The sequence below is a fragment of the Octopus bimaculoides genome, chromosome 4 (genome assembly GCF_046866305.1).
Source record: "Octopus bimaculoides isolate indiv1 chromosome 4, ASM4686630v1, whole genome shotgun sequence".
NCBI classification, from domain to species: Eukaryota; Metazoa; Mollusca; class Cephalopoda; order Octopoda; family Octopodidae; genus Octopus; species Octopus bimaculoides.
The window spans coordinates 38,503,244-38,524,717 of record NC_142931.1 but is presented as its reverse complement, the minus strand read 5'-3'; the positions used below and the strand labels follow the sequence as shown (position 1 = coordinate 38,524,717).

General features: G+C 34.4%; 1 protein-coding gene across 4 annotated transcripts in view; it reads right to left on the bottom strand.

The window, feature by feature from the left end:
• Positions 1-21,474, bottom strand: part of LOC106878643 (serine/threonine-protein kinase 11-interacting protein) — an 88,893-nt gene that overhangs the window by 17,532 nt on the left and 49,887 nt on the right. For all 4 annotated transcript variants that reach the window (XM_014927947.3, XM_089350593.1, XM_014927940.3 and 1 more), the window contains exons 14-17: positions 20,251-20,328; positions 18,534-18,588; positions 16,592-16,736; positions 1,327-2,188 (exon numbers count right to left, since the gene is read on the bottom strand). In XM_014927947.3, the coding sequence (XP_014783433.1) occupies positions 1,327-2,188; positions 16,592-16,736; positions 18,534-18,588; positions 20,251-20,328 (1,140 nt within the window). The remainder of the gene's footprint in view (positions 1-1,326; positions 2,189-16,591; positions 16,737-18,533; positions 18,589-20,250; positions 20,329-21,474) is intronic.

Genomic DNA, 21,474 nt, shown 5'->3' with positions numbered 1-21,474 from the left:
AAGTATATCTGAATAGAAGCATTTTGTCTGTTGTGCAAATGATTCTGCCAGCTTGTCACCTTAATAATAACAATGATAATTGTTTCAAATTCTGGCACAAAACCAGCAACTTTAGAGGGAGGGATTAATCAATTACACTGACCCAGTACTTATTTTACTAACACCAAAAGGATCAAAAGTAAAGTCAACTTTGGCAGAATTTGAACTAAGAATGTAAAGAGCTCTAAGAAACGCCACTAAGCATTTTGTCCAGTGTACTAACAGTTCTGCCAGCCCACCACCTTAATAATAATAATAAAAATGTCAAATACAATGGATTGAATAAAAATGGCACCAAAAACAGTGTACACAAGGGCAGGTGTGGATTATCAATGCCTTGGCTAGCAACCCACCTAGTGATGGTGTCGTGATGAAATTACTGGTGATTGCACAACCTTACAAATGCTACCTTTAAATGAGTGATGTCGAAATTAAATAATAACCACAACTGCGCCAATGGGACTGGTGATGTTAACAGTAAAGGTGCCGCATACAACAGCCAAGGAGCATCTGATCAAGCTCTAGCAGGTTGCCATCAAGCTATTAATCATGACCAAAATTGCAGTTAAAAGTGCAAAAGAAAAAGAATGAAATGGGAAAAAAAGTACCCATCATGCCCTTTTGATTCCAGGATCATAAGGAAAGAGGAAGGAAGACAAAAAAATATACAATCCCCAAAAATTTGAAATAGGCAGAATTTGGAGCATGTAAACAGTAAAGATCATGCCTATAATAATTGTTGCACTAGGATCAGTAAGCCAAGATATAGACAAATGGCTGAGGGAGATTGAAATAGAATGCCTAGTAGAGCTCTTACAGAAAGTTTGTCTCTTTGGGATAGCAAAGATTATCAGGATGGTCCAAAGCACTTGAAAGACTGCTGAAAACTTGTGAATACCTAAGGTTACAAGTAGTAACCTGCTAACCACATAATCCCTACCAAGAATAACACTGAACCTGAGACAAATCAAAATAATAATCCTTTCTATCATAGGCACAAGGCCAGCAATTTGGGGGTCAGGAGTAAGTTGATTTTATCAACTCCAGTGATCAATTGGTACTTCTTTTATCAACTTCAAAGAAAATTTGCCAAAACACTTTCACACATTACTTTTATGTAATCAGTGTTCATACAGTGACTGTTTATACATTAATCAGTGTTCATACTTATCTACAGGTAACTGTTTATACATGCAAACACTTTGAGACTAGTAGAACTCTAAAATCTAGCATTTCTTCTAATCTATATGTTGTATGCTAAGAAGAAATAATAGTGATCTTTCTTACCTGGATACTTGAACTAATCCGTTCAGCATGTTGTAAATGTTTCATAACAAGAAACAATTGAATCTGGTGATCCAAACAAGTGCATGGAGTGTCACTATTTTCTTTTCTAATGTCAGAATCTACAGGTTCACTAAGAGCAGTGATGTCTGAGTTGGTGTCTGTGGAATCTGACAATGAGATGATTTCAGCTTGAGGATCATGAGCTGGCCGACTCCCTGTTTCCAATTCTTCAATAGACTGGAAGGAACTTTCACGGTCAGTTCTAGAACTGTTTTCATCTTCAGTTTCCACTTGCATGTTCTGAGCATCAACATCTTCAACATAGATCCGCAAATTATTCCCCTCTACAGTAGTGACAGATGGAAGTGTCTGCTTGTAAACACTTGATATCATACTGTGACAAACATTACTTGTAAGAAAAGAGTCTGGAGGTGTAGCACTTAAACTTGAACTGTTGTCATGAATTCTTTGCTGTACACAAATAGCAGGCGAGGAATTGTGCTCCTTTAGCTTTTCTCTAACCTGTAGCAATGTAGAATTGTCATTAATTCTTTTGTTAGTAAGATAATCTGAATTTTTCTTAGAGTTCTCTTTCTGGAAAGAGAGAGATCGAACATGTCCTTCCAACCATTTTTCAGAATCTTCAAGATGAAAACTTGCTGGTCGTGCTTTATCTAATATCTCGTCTTTATTCTGATGACTACTTAAGCTTTCAGAAGAATGAGATACATCTGAATCTCCAATATAAAATGAATTCCTTGTAGATTTTGAATAAGATCGTTTCCTCATGCCAAACTTACGTTTGAAGACGGGTGAATCTCTGTTCACTGGGGTGGAAGAACCAGAAGATGGAGATTTATCTCTGATGGGAAAAATATAAAAAAAAATAGAATTAAAATATACTTTTTTTCTTTCTTGCAATTAACATTAATATAAAGAATGCATATCTTTTACCATTTTATTTTTCTGCAAATATTAATTTTACTTCCAAGAATAACCAAATAAAATTTTTGTCATCCAAACACTATTTCCTTGTATGCCAGCAAGTAATTTAGTTTTTCTTCTCTAAAACATTTTCTTTATTTTTTTTCTCTTTCTTGTTTCAGTCACTGGACTATGGCCATGCTAGAACACCACTTTTTTAAAGTTTGGTACTTATTTTATTAGCCATTGCCCACCCAAAGGCTATATTACACAGTTGCATTATTTTCCTAGTGTATGTCAAAGCCAGGAAAGGAAGACAGAGGCATGAACAAAGTTAGAAAGAGAGATAAAGAGATGAAAAGGGAGTGAGGATGAAAAAATAACAAGTATGAAGAGAAAAGAGGAGATAGAAAGTGAGAGTTCGTGACATGTAAAATCAAGCAATCTGTATTTATTCCCATCTGCATGCACATGTGTGGTGTGTGTATAAATACAAGAGGAAAAGATAGTGTGGGAGAATAATGAAAAGAGAAAGTGAGAACTAGAGGATGTTAAACAAACCTAAGTCCTCCTTCACTAACACTACTACCACCACTACTAGTACTACCAGCAATACTACTATTACACACCCCTTCATGCTATCTGATAATGTTGTGGCCACCATTCTGGTAGTGGGATTGTCATCGGCATTGATATAGTGGTGATGGTAGTAGTTACAGTGAGGATAGAAGTAGTGGTTGTAGCAGTGGTATGGTCTTAATAACCATAGTAGTGATGGTTGTTATAGAGGTGAGTCATACTAGGAGGTAGTGGTGATAGTGGTTGTTGTAGTGTTGGTAGTGTCAATAGAAGTGATAGTAGTAGAAGTGATGAGGACTGTAGTTGTGATAGTATTGGCTGTAATAGTGATAGCATTAGTCATGTAATAGTATTGATAGTAGCAGCAACAGTACTAGTAGTGGTAGTGGAATTTGTGGTAATGGTAATGTTAATAGTAGTAGTGTTGACATCTTGACTACACATGCACATTAACAATTTAATACATAAGGAAAACTTCAACAACTTTTATCACATTCTCTGTTGTTTTTGATCAAAGGCATTCCAGTTGTAACCATCCTTGTATATCAAGGATTGCATTGCCCATTGTAGTTACTGTGGTGACGATGATGATGATGGTTTTTTTCTGCTATTACCAAACAAGCGTGGGTGGGGTGGGGGGGTAAAGCAGTGATACAAATCCATCTATTTAGATACACACACACATAAGTAATATATACAGGCATCTCAAATAAATAGGCATCATCGTTTTTGAAAGCTTTATTTCTAGAAACAAAATAATTTAATTCAGGGGTTCTCAACCAACTTTTACCTATGGACCCCTTTGATTACTATTTTATTCTGGTGGATCCCCATAGCCATTCAGTGTTTAAAATCGAGTTTTATAGATACTTCTTTCAAAATTCCTATTTTGTTTTTCACACATTAACTTGTGTCGGTTGAACAATGTAAAATGTCAGAGAAAGAAACCTAGCTGTTTCTTGCAATAAATACCAATACAAACATCTAAAGCAAAATTTTTTTCTGGGGCCCTTAAAATATTATTGTGGATCCCCAGTTTACTACTTTGTTGCATGAACCCCAGAAAAATTTTATATGGACCCCAGTTGAGAACCACTGATTTAAATAGTTAACCTGGTATTTAGTAGCCATGCCTTGTGTAGTTTTTAATGAGTTAATTCTTTTGGGCATCATACTAATGAGCAGAATTCATTTACTTTTGAGATGTCTGTGTGTATGCATGTTATCATCATGATCATTTAATATCAGTGTTATAGGCTGCATGAGTTAGATGGGTTGACAGGATCACATATGTATGTGAGAGCTTGAGACAAAACAAGCTATAGTCTATCAAATAACCAGCTAATTATATATGTGTTGCATGCTTCAATATGTGTATGTATACATGAGAATAAATATATCAAAGGAACATAATTACTATATTCTCTACATTGATTCTATCTTCCAGCCTCTCTGAGCCTTAACACAATAGAAATTTACTGACAGAATTTACATTTGGCTCTTTAGCCACTCCTATAAATAAATAGCTATTGTTTTGCTTCTTTACAAGTGTGGTGAATTAGAATAAACAGACTAAATAGTTTGCAATATTAAGTCTTGTCTGTCTTGAATCTAAGCTCAAAGTCCATCAACACTACTTTACATCTTCCCAAGAAAAACTACTATTCATATGCTGAGATGCTGAAGTTAAATTAGTTGATTGTACCCATCCCTAAAAAAAAATTTTTTAAAAAAGAAAAAAAAAAGAGCAGCTTGGTCCATTGTTGTTAGAATGAATGAATGATTTCAAATTTTGGTCAGCAATTTCAGTGGGAGGGGATAAATCAATTACATTGACCCCAATGCTAAACTGGGATTTATTTCATTGATCCCAAAATGAAAGGTAAAGTTGACCTCAGTAGGATTTAAACTCAGAATGTAAAGATTCAGAAAAAATACCAGTAAGCATTTTCTCTGACAAGCTAACAGCATGTTGCTTTCTTTGTCAGAATGAGTTAATGCTGCTTTCTATTTATTTTGTATTTTATTTTATATTTTTGGTATTTAGTATATTAACAGCTAATTAAACATTTTGCTATAAGAAAGAGATTCTTATTTAAAATTATACAAACAGATCACAGATATCTAATAGAATTGTGGTTTGTAAGAGATTGAAAGTTGCTCATTGAAAATCTGTATGATCTATCCACAAAATCACACATGGCAATTGTGCTCAGAGCCATATGAAGGTGAAACAACTACTCTTCGACATTCTTAGAATACAGGGAATAGCTGCAATAGTGTGTATGTCAGAACACCTCAACCTTTTGTAGCTCAGCACCTGCTTTCACAGACACTACTATTTTACAAATGTTCCCTTCATGTATTTTGAGAGAAAAAAAAATGGTTATTTCAATTAAAAAGAAGCTAATTTTTGTTCAGTGACTTTTTTTTTTGTTCTTTCATTATCCATATTTTCTTTTACTATGACAGACACTTTTAGAAAATTCTGTGGATTAATGCTTTCTATGTTAAATTTTATAGAAATTATGAAAGAAGATGAGAACTTATACAATAAAATTATAAATTATATTGATCTTGACAGATCATCCATCATATTTTCTGCTCACTGAAAACACAATGGCCGATTCATAGTTTGATCCCAACAAAGATTTCTTTGAAAATATTTTAAGAAAAATCATGATCCCTCTAAACCCACCTTACCCCTTAACATTTGCTGCCCTCTTATAAGCATACAATGCCTAAGCAGGCAATATCAACCAAATTAAAAACCACTGTTCTAGAACAAATCAGCTTTGCACACAACAGGAGATGAATTACAATTTTTTCTTGTTTATATAATTTCAAAATAATACTACAAAAACAAATAGTAAAATTCAGTTATTTTTTCTAAATCAAAATTTAATTTGTTTTATGATAATGAGTTGTAGAAGTATACATGAGAATAAATATATTACTGTAGTTGTTTTTCAAAGACTTGATCAAGAAATATGAGCAAACAATGTAATTTTGACATGTCAACAATCATACTTTATTGATACAATGAAGAGAAGCTTTAAATTGTGCTTTATATTCAAAGAAAGAACACAAATTTGATGCTAAAAGCTTCCTTGCATAAAAATTTGCACTCCTATTATCAACATTGTGTTCTCATAAGCAAATCTAAAAATGATGAAATATACCCATTTTTTTCAGCAATATCTTAAGTGATAAGAATATATAGGTGACGTTTTGTATTGAATATTATATTTCTATTATTGCAGGTTTGCAATTGGAGCAGTGAAATTGAAGCTAGAATAGATTCTTGAAGAATACATTGTTTCCAAGAAAGAGATACTAAGAAAGCTTTAGTATTGTTTATAGGAAGAGTAACACAAGATCATCAAGAAAAGAATAGACAAGTGTATTGTGTGTGTTCCCATACTTGGGATTGTGCCTCCCTCTTTAGTCTTCAATACAAAAACTTAAGAGAAATTAACAATATTCATGAAAAGAATAAAAAAAAATTTTTTTAAACTAGTGGCTGATCTGATTTCATACGTTTGCTTGCTCTAACTTGTATTGGATGTTGATAAAACTACACCAAACAACTGCTTTTTATATAAACATACACCATAATTAAAACACTCAATAGCTTCTACTTCTTCACTTACTCCACTCTATCTCTCCAATAATTAACTAACATCTACAGTTAACTGCCAACAGGAATGCTATGCATTGCTTTGTTTCAAATTACAGACTGCTGCAATTATAAGTTGCTGTAAAAAGACCAACCAAATTTCTTTTCTTCTACCTCTCCACAATGTGATGTAAGATGAGACAGCTGGAACAGAATCTTTGAAGTTAATCTAACCTAGACTCCTAAAAAAAAATCTGATGTAATTAAGCAAATAAGTAGGGCAACCATATTATCTAATCAACATCTTCATAGATTAGAAATATTCTTTTTTTAAGCTACTATATGGAATTTAATTTACTTCTGCACTAGAAGTCACAATAAAATTAATTTAGTTCATTTAGTCTTCTTTATTTGAAACAAAGTTAAGAAAATGCTTAGATGCACAGATATGTTTTAAGTTTTTACTAGGCACAGAACTTGGATTCCAACTTGGGGCTTCTATATTCACTTATGTCTTGTGTATGAATTTAATCATAATCGATAACTTGCCCGCAGATTTATTCTTGACACAGTACATGAATTTTGCACAAAAAGTTCTCATAGGCACAGGAGTGGTTGTGTGGTAAGAAGCTTGCTTCTCAACCACATGGTTCTGGGTTCAGTCCCACTGCATGGCACCTAGAGCAAGTGTCTTCTACTATAGCCTCGGGCTGACCAAAACCTTGTGAGTGGATTTAACAGATGGAAACAGAAAGAAGTCCATTGTATATATATATGTGTGTGTGTGTGTGTGTGTGTGTGCGTTTCTGTGTTTATCCCCGCCACTATTGCTTGACTTTAGGTCCCCGTGACTTAGCAGTTCGGCAAAAGAGACCGATAGAATAAGTACTAGGCTTACAAAGAATAAGTCCTGCAGTTGATTTGTTTGACTAAAGGCGGTGCTTCAGCATGGCTGCAGTCAAATGACTAAAACAAGTAAAAGAATAAAGAATAAATAAAAGAATGCTTTAAATGGATTTTGATTGGAGCAAAAATTAAACTTATGTACAAATAATGGATATTTCATAGGAATTTTGGTGTTTGGTCGAAAGTCAAACCTGTTCAAGTAGACATTTGGTCAAAGATGATTTAGTTGAGATCATCCAGTCTTTTTGCAGGTCCTTATTTTTTTTAAAAAAGTAGGATATAATTTAAGATTTGGTTGTTTTTTTTTAGCAGGTTGGATAATAATGTAGAATTCTTCACTGGTTTATTTTTCAGTTTAGTTGCCACAAAGATTCTCATTCATACAATAGAAAAGTCTCACAACTTTTGAGATTTAATAGCAAACAGCTCAGCCTAATTTTGGAGAATATTCTTACCCCCCACCCCCAACACACACAAACATCAGCCCAGGACCTGGGGAGTGCAAGTAAACTCCCTAAATTTTTTTATTTTATGGTGGTGGGGCAATGAAAACACTGGACATCTTGGATTGGACCTGGGTTCGCACTCCACAAAGCAAATTTTGTTCCTGCATTTATGCACACAAATAAACACCAGCCCCCTTTTAAAATCATCAAATGTATAAAGGAAATAAACACTTGATAAAAAAAAACAACAAATGAACACACCTTCCCTTGGTTAAAGATATATTACAAAATTAGTCAAAAATCTCTCCTATGTAAAAACCACTCCTGCACACAAAACTACTTTTATATTGCAAAATTATTAACAATTTCTAAAAGAATTTCCTTCCGTCACTCTTGCTATTGTTTTACTAACATTTGGAACCATTTGTGATGAAAATACTTGATAAAGAGTCAAATGTAACAACTCTCCCATCCCTCCCCCCCCAAAAAAAAACTATATACTTACATACGAAGCAAATGTTTAATAATTCTCATCTTGTAACCTGGCTGGCTGGAATTGCTTCTTTCTATTACTAACATATTTTGAAAAGAATATGACTATCTGATGTCTTTTACTCTAAAAGTTACTTCATTTCTATACAAGAAGAAACCTTTACTCCAGTGGTTTCTAATGTTTACTGGCTGCATCACAATCTCTCTCATTTCTATATTTATGGTATGCAACACTCTTGTTTAACTGCAATAGAGAAAATGGCAGCCTCGGGGGAAATCTTACATCTCTCATGATACTGTCTATCACACCCAAGGGAAGAGGTTCCCAATGTGATACTCACAAATATAGTATGGCTAAGTGGTGGGAGAGCATGGGCTGTGTTCAAAATTCTCAAGAACTACAACTGTATAATTACTAAGTCTCTTTCTTTCTCTTTCACTTTCACACACACAGACACATCTTGTAACTGAGAGATGAAACTGGGAAACGGAGTTAATTTAGCAAAGACCAAAGTTGTTGGTGAATAAATGGTTTGAGTAGACAGACTTTCAAAGGGTTAGAGTCAATGAGAAAATTCATTTACATAAAAGGGGTCCTTGGAGAAAAAGCTGAGTATCACAGTTCGAGGGTTTCATGACACCCTAGTTGGAAACCACTACTTTAGGCAGTCAATCTACTAGAAGTAGCAAGTAATGTCTCCTCGGATTACATCCTACCTGTTTAGAAAAGAAAGGTAGGACACATAGGACAACACAAAAACAACAAGATGAGAAAAACTGAAATACTTTTGATCATATAATTCCTTGTTCAGGGTTAGCTTGGTACTAACATCATCATCATCATCATCATCATCAGCGTTTAACGTCTGCTTTCCATGCTAGCATGGGTTGGACGATTTGACTGAGGACTAGCAAACCAGATGACTGCACCAGAGTCCAATCTGATCAGGCAGAGTTTCTACAGCTGGATGCCCTTCCTAACACCAACCACTCCAAGAGTGTAGTGGGTGCTTTTACATGCCACCGGCAAAAGGGCCAGTCAGGCAGTTCTGGCAACAGCCACACTCAAAATGGTGTTTTTTTACGTGCCACCTGCACAGGAGCCAGTCCAGCGGCACTGGCAACGGCCTCGCTCGAATGTTTTTTCACGTGCCACCGGCAATAACAGTAAATACTTTACTGGATTTAAATCAACAACCAGCTTTCTACTCCAGTTAGAATTGACTTAAGTCACCAAATTCTAATATAACCCAACTTTAAACCACTCACACATGATATGGAAGTAGGATTCAAATGCTTCTGCAGGAGTGAGATTATGGATCATAATTGGTTTCACCTGTTGGGATCCTTTCTCTTCAGTTATATCACTGATATTCTTGAGAAAGGCTTAAAGATATCACAACTTCCCTTACACATCTCACTCTCCCATACCTATTATCAGGAATTCCTAGGAATTCACCAAGCATCAGTTCTGAGCCTTCTCTTGTTCATCATAGTCCTCCAGGATATAACAGAAATTTAAGACAGGCAGCCCTTGGAAGCTTCTCTCTGCTGATGACCTTGTTCTCGTAGCTGAATCAACTAGAGAAAAAATTTCAGGCATGGAAGCAAGTTCTGGGATCAAAGAGCCTTAGAGTTAACTTAGCAAAGACCAAAGTCCTAGTAAGTAGGAAAACTGATAAATTACTAATCCCTTCAGAGAGGTGGTCCTGCTTGATATATAGAAAAGGTGTATGTAGAAATTCCATACGCAGTGTACTTAGAGCAAGCTATGGATCCATAAAAGGTGCAGTGGTATTGCAGGAAGGTTAACAGAGAAAGTAGCATTTGTGTGTGGCAGATCTACAAGTGCATTAAACATTAAGAATGTACAGAAAACAGATTTCCTCAAATGTCTGGAGGGGATTCTTAGGAGTAGTAGATAGCTTCTGTTACCAAGGTGACAAAGTTAGCAGTGGAGGAGGAAGCTCTGAAAGTATAGTTACTAGGATAAGAACAGGCTGGGCAAAGTTCAGAGAGCTACTACCTTTGTTGGTAACAAAGAGCTTCTTATTCAAAATTACAAGCCGACTGTATGATGCCTGTGTACAAACAGATATGCTACATGGCAGTGAAACATAGGCTGTGACTACAGAAGACATATGGAAGCTTGAAAGAAATGAAGCCAGCATTCTCTGCTGGATGGATAATGTCAGTGTGCATGTATGATGGAGTGTAAATGATTTAAGAAAAAAGTTGGGTTTAAGAAGCATCAGATATAGTGTGCAAAAGAGAAGACTGTGCTGGTAAGGTCATGTGATGTGTATAGGTGAAGACAGCTACAGAAGAAAGTGCTGATCTCTAATTGTGGAGGGAACATGTGGAAGGACTAGACACAGAAGATGTGGGATGAAGTGGTAACAAATGGTCTACAGATGTTGAGTTTCACATAGATGAGAAGAACCAAGACTTCTGGTGATTTGCTGGGCTTGAGAAGACACATCAAGTTGAGTAAAATAGTGGTCATCCATACATACAGACATGTCATTCATAGACACACCCTCCCCCTCACACATATACACACATAACCAGTCCTCTGTCAAAACTTCCCCTCCCCCAACTCATCTTCCCATCACTACGACCACCTGCTGCAGACCCTCCCTTCCACTCTCCTTCATGCACCTCACTCACGCAGCTCTCTCCACTCTCCCTTACATGCCTCTCCATGTCCTCACATATCTACCACACCTCCCTCTCAGCCATTCTAATTTCTCTCACCATCACTTGTTACAGTCATGTCTTCCTCATCTCTAAACCTCAACCCTCACACTCTAACGGAACATCCCCCTCTATCCACTCTGCACTACTTATATTATCACTGTTCCCTGTGGGTAGGTCCCAGTACATTTCCAGCACCGTATATTTCTCTCTCCCTCACTCTGACTGCCTTTGTTCCTCTATCATACTTAAACCTCTCGCCTGACACACAGCCACTTCCCTCAGCTGAGAGGTCTCTGTCTTGCAAGCTACTTGACAACCCCACTGATGCTGATATCATGTAAAAAGAAGCAGTGTTGGTGCTACATAAGAAGGCCAGTAATGGTGTTACATAAAAAGCACCAGCGCTGGTACCATGTAAAAAGCACTCATTACACTCTGTGAAGTGGTTGATGTTAGGAAGAGCATCCAGCTATAGAAATCATACCTAAACGGACAATTGGAGTCTGGAGACCTGTGTTTGGATAACTATCTGTCTAGTCATGTTTACACAATGTATATACATCTATATTCGTATAATTATCTATCTAATTATGTTTAAATAATGTATGTACATCTTGGTTGGACAATTACGCATCTATGTCTATCAAGCCAAGTCTTATTTCAATATTAAATTAGTTGGGTTTCTTTTAGCCCCAGGTCTGTCAAAAATCAAATCAACCTTTGATCAAAAATGTTCCACCATTTTTTTTTTAACATAGTTCATCCAGGTTACATCCTTTAATGTATCCTGTCTTTCTTAAAATGGTTGAGTATGATTTGAAGGAGATTTGGCTGATATTTCTAGCAGGTTGAGTGATCATATAGATGTTTCGTCATTGACTCTTTCAAATCTAATGTATTAAACCATAGACTGTCATGCCTGTATAAGTTGTTAGAGTGACAGTCTACTAGTTGAAAAGGCAATAGTATTATTATTATTATTATTATTATTATTATCAACTAGCTGGCCCCATACTGTCAAATATGATGGCTAATTGTAGTATTTTATATAAATAAATTAGGGACATGTATAAACTGTTAAATTAAGATGTGTATTTATAATATACCTTTCAACTGCAGTTGTTCCATATTCTTGATACACTCAGGCAATAATTATTTTCTCTAATGAGTTTGTATATGATTGTGTAGCTGTGTGTGATAGTAATAATTATTTGTAACACAGATAGAATATGGATGGTAAATCAAATTAATACACTTGTCCATGTTATCTAGTGGTTGTCTTTTGAGATGACATCAATCATCGTTTGTTACTGAAAGAACACTGGTTCACACACACAAACATTCACATACTTCCCTTGTACACATGCACGCATACACACATATACTCACCCAGTTGAAATGCTGTTTGATTTTTCTTTCCAGTGTTGAATGTTCACCATCCCACTTCCATTGCACACACACACACACACACACACACACAAACATTCACATACCTCCCTTTTACATACACACACATATACTTAGAGTTGAAAGGCTGTTTGATTATTTTTCACCATAGATTTTCCATTATCCCACTACTAGTTTGCCACCACCCCTTCCTTCCTTCCTTCTTTCCTTCTTTATTCATCTATCACTCCTTCCTTTCTCATTCATATGTTGTGATGGAGAAACACACAAGATTATTATTATAGTAGATAACCAAAACATTTCCTAAGTTTGTATCCTGTTACCGTTTCCTAAATTTTAGAGAGGAATAAAACAATTTGAACCATGTTTTAACATATTAAAGTTATGGAAGTTATAGCATATTATGGAAATCATTGTGTGGGTAATTTAAAAGAGGTGCTGTTTGTAAATTTTGAACTGAATGATTGAGGAAAGTGATGCAGAGGCTGAATATGAAGATCAGTGACTAAGGTAAGAAGTGCTGTAGTTCACTAGAGTGGCTAACATTAAAAGTAATGTGGTTGAGGTAAGAACATTTGCTGATTAGTTGTTGCTACTAGACTACAAGTGAAAAAGGTCGTTAATTACAATCCTACCATTTTTGTATCACATTGTAGTCTTAAGCAAGGTACATTACCTCTACATGCTGCAGTCATCTTGGCTGAAAATAGATACCAGTCCCACAAAATTGTTGAGCAATTCACATTATCATTGGGGAGGGAAAATCTGGGTATAGTACAATTCATGAAAATACATGCATTTGCAGAAACGTTGAAAGCCATGTTATCATGGAAAGAATAGAAATGTACAGTAGTTAAATTGAATTAATGAAAGAAGAAAAATAACAACAATCGGAAGCATAAAATAAGGAAATGAAAGAAATATACAAAAGAGGCAAAGAAATGAAACCAAGGCATTAAATAGCAGGAAGAAAGCTTTTAATTCAAAGTTTAGAATTAGATTAGCTTGACAACAGGTTAAAAGTAGTGGGTATTTTCATAACAGGGAAAATAAATACAAACAGGAAGCTGAGGTTAATTGCAAGGGACAAGCAATAAATAAAAAAATAAAAGACATTAGCCATAGTAGATTCAATGGAGAAAGACAAAGTAGATAGAATATGATTGGTCAATTGCTTTTAGTTTAATTTAGTTAAAAATTACATAAATTATTAAATATATACTCTGATGTGTATCAAACAAGATTTACGTTGTTTTTTTTCTGTATGTAGGTAACATGTTTAATATTATAATGTGCTTTCATATGAAAATGTTTTATTTATTTTCATATTTACATATCTTCATATGAAATTAAATATTGCTTTCTGACTTTAACACAACCAAACATTGGTAGGAAAAGGGGAACGGTAACTGAACTTATCTCCAGCACTGATCTTTATCAACTCTGTATAGATGAAAAGCAAAGTTGACTCTGGCAGGGTTTGAACTCAGAATGTAAAACAATTGTAACTAAATTTTGCCCAGCATTTTGTATGACACTCTGCCGATTTAACCATCCACTAGCCTTTGTAATATTGGCTTCAAATTTTGGTACAATGCCAGCAATTTCAGGCGAAGGGCTAAGTTGATTAGATCGATTCTAGTGCTCAATAGGGTAGGTTGTGATATGAGGGAAATTTGACTACTATTCCTAGCATTTAAAGAGGCTGCATAGAGCAGTCATTGTTCACCTGCAACCTGCAAGATTTTCTGAATGATATACCTAAGGAAAAATTACCTTGAATTTTTTAACTAGTGCAGCCTGCCTGTACATAGAATAGAGGTTCCCTTATTGGCTAGATTGAATAGGTTTTATCTTGCAGGTTTACCACTGTTTCACTGGATTCAGTTAAATTTCAAGACAATGCAGTTATTTTTTCTTTCTAGTATTTAGTGTAATACAAATATTTTTCTAAATAATAATACATGGCAGAATTTCTCTAGTTCTGAGCATGGTATATGTTGATATTTTGTTGTGTCTCTGAATAGGCCACTTGTACATGTATCAGTTTATGCAAATATTTCAAAGAGAAAGTTACCTAATGCCAGACTATTGTTCTGTTCAGTAGGACCTTTGTGTCTCATCCACAAAATTAAAACTCAATAGAAACTGGAATTAAGTATCAAACAACCCTTTGAATAACTCCAAATCGTAAAAAGATCTAGGATTTTGACATTTTTTTAACCCTAGAAAGCAGAGAATTTGATGTCAGAATTCATTTGTAAATTTTTAAAAAAATCTCTCATGAACAACAAAAATTAATCTTTTTACTGCAGAAAGCAGATATTCAGAACTAATTTCTGTTGAGATACATTAAGTTTATTGAGGTCAAATGATTTGAAGAAAATTTTTTTCTGCAAGTCAATTTTGGTAGTTAATATATCTACCAAAAATAGCATTATTACTGAAATAACCATGAAATTTAATTTCACAGTGAAAGGGTTAAAATTCACACTTTCTTCCAATGCCAAGTAATCGCATTAAAACATTAAAAAAATTTAGTCTGTCAGTTTCAACTAAATTCATAGATAAAATATTTGTCTACCAATTTTAGTGGAATTGTTAAAGTATTCAAAACAAGTAACAAAAATATTTTGAGTAACACTCCACTTACAAAAATAATTTATCATATCATATCTTGAAATATAATATATAATTTATATATAAAAAATATTGTTTTTGATAAAAATATATTCCTATTTTTATAAAATAAACTGAGTAAATAAAGTTTTCTTATGTACATCTGATATTTTGTTGTTGAATAAAAAATGGAAATGAACTAATAATCATTAATTAAAAGCAGTTAGTTCAGGGATTTAAAATAGAAAAAAATTTAAGATACTTCTGTACAAGGAACATTCAAATAGACATGTATATGGATATATGTTAGCTTTTCCATTGATAACAGCATTTGTGAAAGGAATTGTTATTGTTTTGGGGGTGGTTTTTGAAGCTTGAATAAACAAATGCAATGTATCATAATAATTCAATTAATTTCCATTATTATAATTTTAGCTATTTTCTATTAGCATCATCATGGTCAACTTTTGTTTTCTAAATCAAACTTGCTAGGGAACCAGCTCTTTCAAACAACACCTAAACTATATTGCATATAGCAAATACATCTTTGACATTGCAGATTCTAGCATTATACCAATGCTTAGCCAGGCATCCAGTTAATCATGAACTTATCAGCAAAACAGTCAGATGTAAGCTTGGCATTATTCTTCTCACATTAACACTTGACTTCCTATAATATGACTCTCAAACATGTTGTCTGAATATTTTTAATCCATTTTTTTAATATCTGTATTTCAAGTAGATATTTCAACAGACAGACATTCAAACAACATTCTAATTTAGCCTTAACTTTTTATACATTAGACTAAACAAGAAGTTAACCAATTCTTCTATTACTTTTGAATAAACATTATGTAATTTATAAAAAGCATAATTTCAAGATGTATGCAGTAATTTTCACATCAACTTTTGGAATGAATTCATATATATACATATATATATATATATATATATATATATATATATATATATATATATATATATATATTATACACACAAATAAAACCAAACTGTCACCATTTTTGAAAATAATATTACATGTCAAAGTATTTTGTAATTGGTTTTAAAATGTTTTTCTAAGAGCTATTGGAACAATCTGTATTTCCGTAAGCCAATGAAACTTCCAATTTCCTAAAAGAATTCCATTTGCTTAACAAATGTGAAATGTCTAACTGATGTTCATAATATGAATTTCATAAGTATCAATCTTATTGCCAAAAACAAAATCAACAAAGTTGAATCTTTAATTTTAGGTAAGAGTTATCTCTCTCTCTCTCTCTCTCTCTCTCTCTCTCTCTCTCTCTCTCTCTCTCTCTCTCACACACACACACACACACACATACATATTTGATACAATTATCAAAAACAAGACTAAAAAAGGAACATGTGAGAAATGTGCAGTGAAGAAGAAGAAATGGTGAAAAAAAGAAATAAGGTGAAAGCAAGAGAAGAGGGAAATGGCAAGCTGCAGCAACCAATGGTGGGATTGAGAGTGAAGCAAAGTATGCAGTGAGACAGATGCTCCATACCAAGTGCATAAATGAAAAAGAAGGTTGCAGTGCAACCAACTCACTTGGAAAATAAACCTAAAAATGACTGTTTCACAGTTGAGGAAAAGGATTCTTGTGGTGTGTTATTGCTGGGCATTACTGACGGCGGAGATTCCTGTTGAACCACATTTTTACTTCCACATTTCTGACATTCGTCTACTGAATCAGCTAGAAAGAGATAACATTCCAGTTATTTATACTTTTATAGAGTGTAAAACAAAATTGTTAGGACGTTCGCATAACAGCAATTTAACAAGTGTCAAAGAAAAACAATAAAAGCTTTCTTAATGTGAAATAATTGTTTCTAATAAAGGTTATAAGGACAACAATTTGTGGTGTGAGATAGATAATTGATACCATGAACCCAGTACTTGAATGATAATTTATTTTATCAACTCCAAAAGGATGAACATCAAAGCAAATCTTAGTGGGATCTGAACATAAAGTATCAGAACAAATACTGCAAATCAATTTTGTAATACTCTAAGAATTCTCACAGCTTGTCTAAATAATTCTAAATAATGAACAAAAATAAATTCATTCAATAACTTTTTTTAAATGAAGAGGATTTAGTATTCTCATTTTGTAACTAAGACTAAAATATTGAATAAAGTTACTCCACAACTCTGTTTAGTACTGCTGGGGTTTCATCATTTATCATTACAAAAAATCTAAATAACAAGGTTTTATGGAAAGCACAAGATCTATTATACATGCAAGACCAAACAGAAAGTTTTGATCCAGATTTATCATACAATGAAGTACTACCTTTCCCAGACACACATATAATCAATCAAACAAGAGTTGAAGGTTTGATCCACATATATTTTAAAGAACCATTACCTTTACAAGAAATAAAGAACTACCAACTTTTTCTATGGTAATATACTCAATTTCTCTCTCTCTTACATACACACATGCATATCTACATACATTATCATAGTATGTATGTAAATATGTGTGTAGGTTGTTTGGGCCACATATACATTAAAGAAACATTACCTATCCCATAAATAATGAACTTTAGTTACTCATATTGTGACAACATTACATAATCATGCTTGCACACTCAAGACACAATAAACAATACACAAACAGAAAATGTACTATTAATTATATCAATCTGGTTACAACTCTCTACATACCATTACAGGTGTACGTTTTATCCTAAGTAACCAAACATACGATAAGCAGACACTAACAAAGGTTACAAATTCTTTCTGGTATTCTGTTCAGTTCACACAATCTCAAACACGTGATTTATTATCTGCAAAGTTCTATTTTCTGTAATTATGTCTGCATGTAAGTATATATTGTGTGTGTGTGTACAGGGCCGTCTTAGCAACATTATAATGTTGCTAAGATGGCCCCCAAGTAAATCAAAATCATGGAACCCAGTAATATTTATTTATTGAAAGCAAGCTACAGCGTACCTAGATCAGATTTGAGTCCCTAGACTCATGAGGCCCATGGGCAATGCCCAATGTACCCATGCCTTTAGACAGCACTCAATGTATGTGTGTATGCATGTGTGCAAGAATAATATTTAACCTCTGTGAAAGCTCTTGAAGTAGGAGTAAGTTCTTAACAAACCAAGAAAAGCTATGGAGCAATTTCTATTCTAAACTGAAGCAATTTCACAATTTTTATGCTTGCTAAAAGCATTGAAAGATGCATGAATATTACCAGCTCCCAATGGACAATATAGGCCATTCATACCTACTCAAAAAAGCAAACAAGATTTAACAAGAATGCAATTGTCGGTTTTAGCAATTGAATTACTGGTTTCTTTTCCTAAACACAAGTAACTTATATCATCATGTAAGAAGGAAATGCCAATTGTTGACTGTTATGCTTTTTCTACAGGACACTAGTGGTATAAGTTAAGGGAATCTGTTCACACCAACAATTAATTTTAAAACATTTGAAACTGAAATTGAAGATCATTGAAGGAAGCCAACTAACCTTCTCGTTTTGTTGAACCAATTTCTTTTGAAAATTCATGTGAGCATTTCAGACACTAGAAAATAGATAAGAAATTAATTGCAATTACACAGAAAAAAAGGAAAAAATTACAAGTCAATTATAATATTTATATATTAGTAAGCAATAAAAGTATTGCAATATTGCCATAACTTGTGATATCTCAAAACAGTTTTTATCATTGTTTATTATTCAGTTAGTGAAGGCACATGGTTCAGTAGTTAGAGTGTCAGGTTCACAATTATGAGGCAGTGAATTCAGTTCCTAGACTAGGTTGTGTGTTGTGTTCTTGAGCAAGACACTTTATTTCATGCTGCTCCAGTTCACTCAGCTGTGGAAATGAGTTGCGACATCACTGGCCTCTGCTTTATCCCTGGTTAACACTGGTGGCATGGAGAAGGAAGGCCGGTATACATGGGTGACTGCTAATCTTCCATAAATAACCTTGTCAAGACTTGTGCCTTGGAGGGGAACTTTCTAGGTGCAATCCCATAGATATTCATAACCAAAGGGGGTCTTTACCCTTTATTATTTAGTTAACTTATATCTGTTTCATCATCATCATCATCATCGTTTAACATCCGCTTTTCATGCTGGCATGGGTTGGACGGTTTGACTGAGGACTGGCAAGCCAGATGGCTGCACCGGGCTCCAATCTGATCTGGCAGAATTTCTACAGCTGGATGCTCTTCCTAACGCCAACCACTCCGAGAGTGTAGTGGGTGCTTTTACATGCCACTGGCACAAGGAACATATTTTCTTATAATTGTTTCTGGTGAAAGATATATTTGGGTAGTATCAAGAAAATCCTTAGTCCAGTTATAAATCACAGCTAACCAAGTTGAAAGAATGTCAAATGAGCAAATTAGGGGTTAACTGCTCTATTAACAGTATATGTCTCTCGGGTCCTCTTTTTCCAACTGTAAGTAGGCATCATGAGGTAGTTAAAGTTTGCAACTGAAATAGTAGCATTACTCCATGACACTCATCATAATTTTACATTATATTGTCAGAGAAAGATACAGCTACCTTTTTAATTAAGCTGGAGGCAAGAGAATAATTGAGCAAATCAACAAGATTAAAAAAGTGAAACACAAAGTTGAACATGAGGGAATTTGATCCCAAAAAGTGGAACAAAATTAAATCCTGCACAAAACTATTATTTCTGCTACTCTTTCTGTTGCATTATTGTTCAGATGACAACAACAACTGCAAAAGATGAGTCAACAAAGGAACGACTACTTGATCACTTGAAACAGCAGTCAAATCTCCTTCAAATCACACCTTATCATCTTAGAAAAAGTATATTGTCCAATGTACTACATTTTTTTTCTAATCAACCTGCCTAAAACTGCCACTGGTTCTATGATGCAAATTTCTTGATTTAAAAGATCTGAATTAAAACCTTTCATTGAAACTTCATATTAATTTATGTCCCAAACACTAGCTTAATAATAATAATAATAATAATAATAATGTTATTTCACTAAATTCTTCATAATATCCAAAATTAACAGGAACAAAGACAGCATATTTTAGCAGAAATATACTAACATAAGAGTTAGTATACAAAAAGACAAAACACTTTTGATAATAAGTCAACATGTTCAAGGTTAACCTAGTGATAAACAATAACAAGGACAAAAAACAGCAGCAACAAACAGTATTAATGATAACAGTTCATATTTTCTACACTTACCAAAAAATGTAAAAATTCTCTGACATTGGCTTTTGCAACTTGAGCCTCCAAATAAGGTTGCAAAAGACGACCAAGCTCCTAAAATTTAAAATATGGTGAAATTTTAAATATCATTTGGGTTTTCTGAACACACACACACACACACACACACACACGCACACGCACACACACACACACACACCATTTTTACTTGTGTATCATATCTTTTATTTGTTTCAGTCATTTGGCTGCAGCCATGCTGGGGCACTGCCTTAAAGAGTTTTGGTCGAACAAATCAATCGCAGGACATTTATTATTCTATCGGTCTCTTTTGATGAGCCGTTAAGTTATGGGGATGTAAACACACTAACAACGGTTGTCAAGCAGTAGGGGCAGGACAAACACAAAGACACATATATATATATATCATCATCATCATTTAATATCCATTTGTCAATACTGGCATGGACTGGATGGTTTGACCAGAGCTGGCAAGTCAAGGGCTGCACCAGGCTCCAGTCTGATTTGGCATGCTTTCTACAGCTGGATGCCCTTCCTAACACCAACCACTCTACAGAGTGTGCTGGGTGTTTTCATGTGGTACCACATGGGTGCTTTTATGTAGCACTACATGGGTGCTTTTACGTGGTACTGCACAGGTGCTTTTACATGGGAACACACAGGTACCTTTACAAGGTGCCACATGGGCGCTTTCATGTGGCACTGCATGGGCACTTTTACATGGCACTGCACAGGTGCTTTTACATGGCACTTCCACAAGCGTTTTTTCACTACCGGAGGGACCAGTCTTAACACTTCTGCTTTGGAGTACAGGTCTTCTTATATACTTAATGGGCTTTTTTCAGTTTCTCTCTACCACATACATTCACAAGGTTTTGGTTAGCACAAGACTATAGTAGAAGACACTGAACCAAGACTGATGGGGTTGGGAAGCAAGCTTCTTATCACATAGCACCTATAGATGACAGAAGAAATTTAATACAAAACATCAGGATAAAAATTAGGGGTAAACATAATTTTGTGTAAAAAAAAAATCACAAATTACAAAGCAGAGAATAAAGTACATATTGTGGATAGTTCTTGACAAAAACAGGGCATCAAAGACTATAGTTCATGTAACTGAAATAAGGACACAGCAGCAGAAGGAATACTTTATAAATAAAAAAAAAAAAAAGAAAATTCATTGATTTACAGAGTGATTGTTTTACGAAGTCAGATACCAAA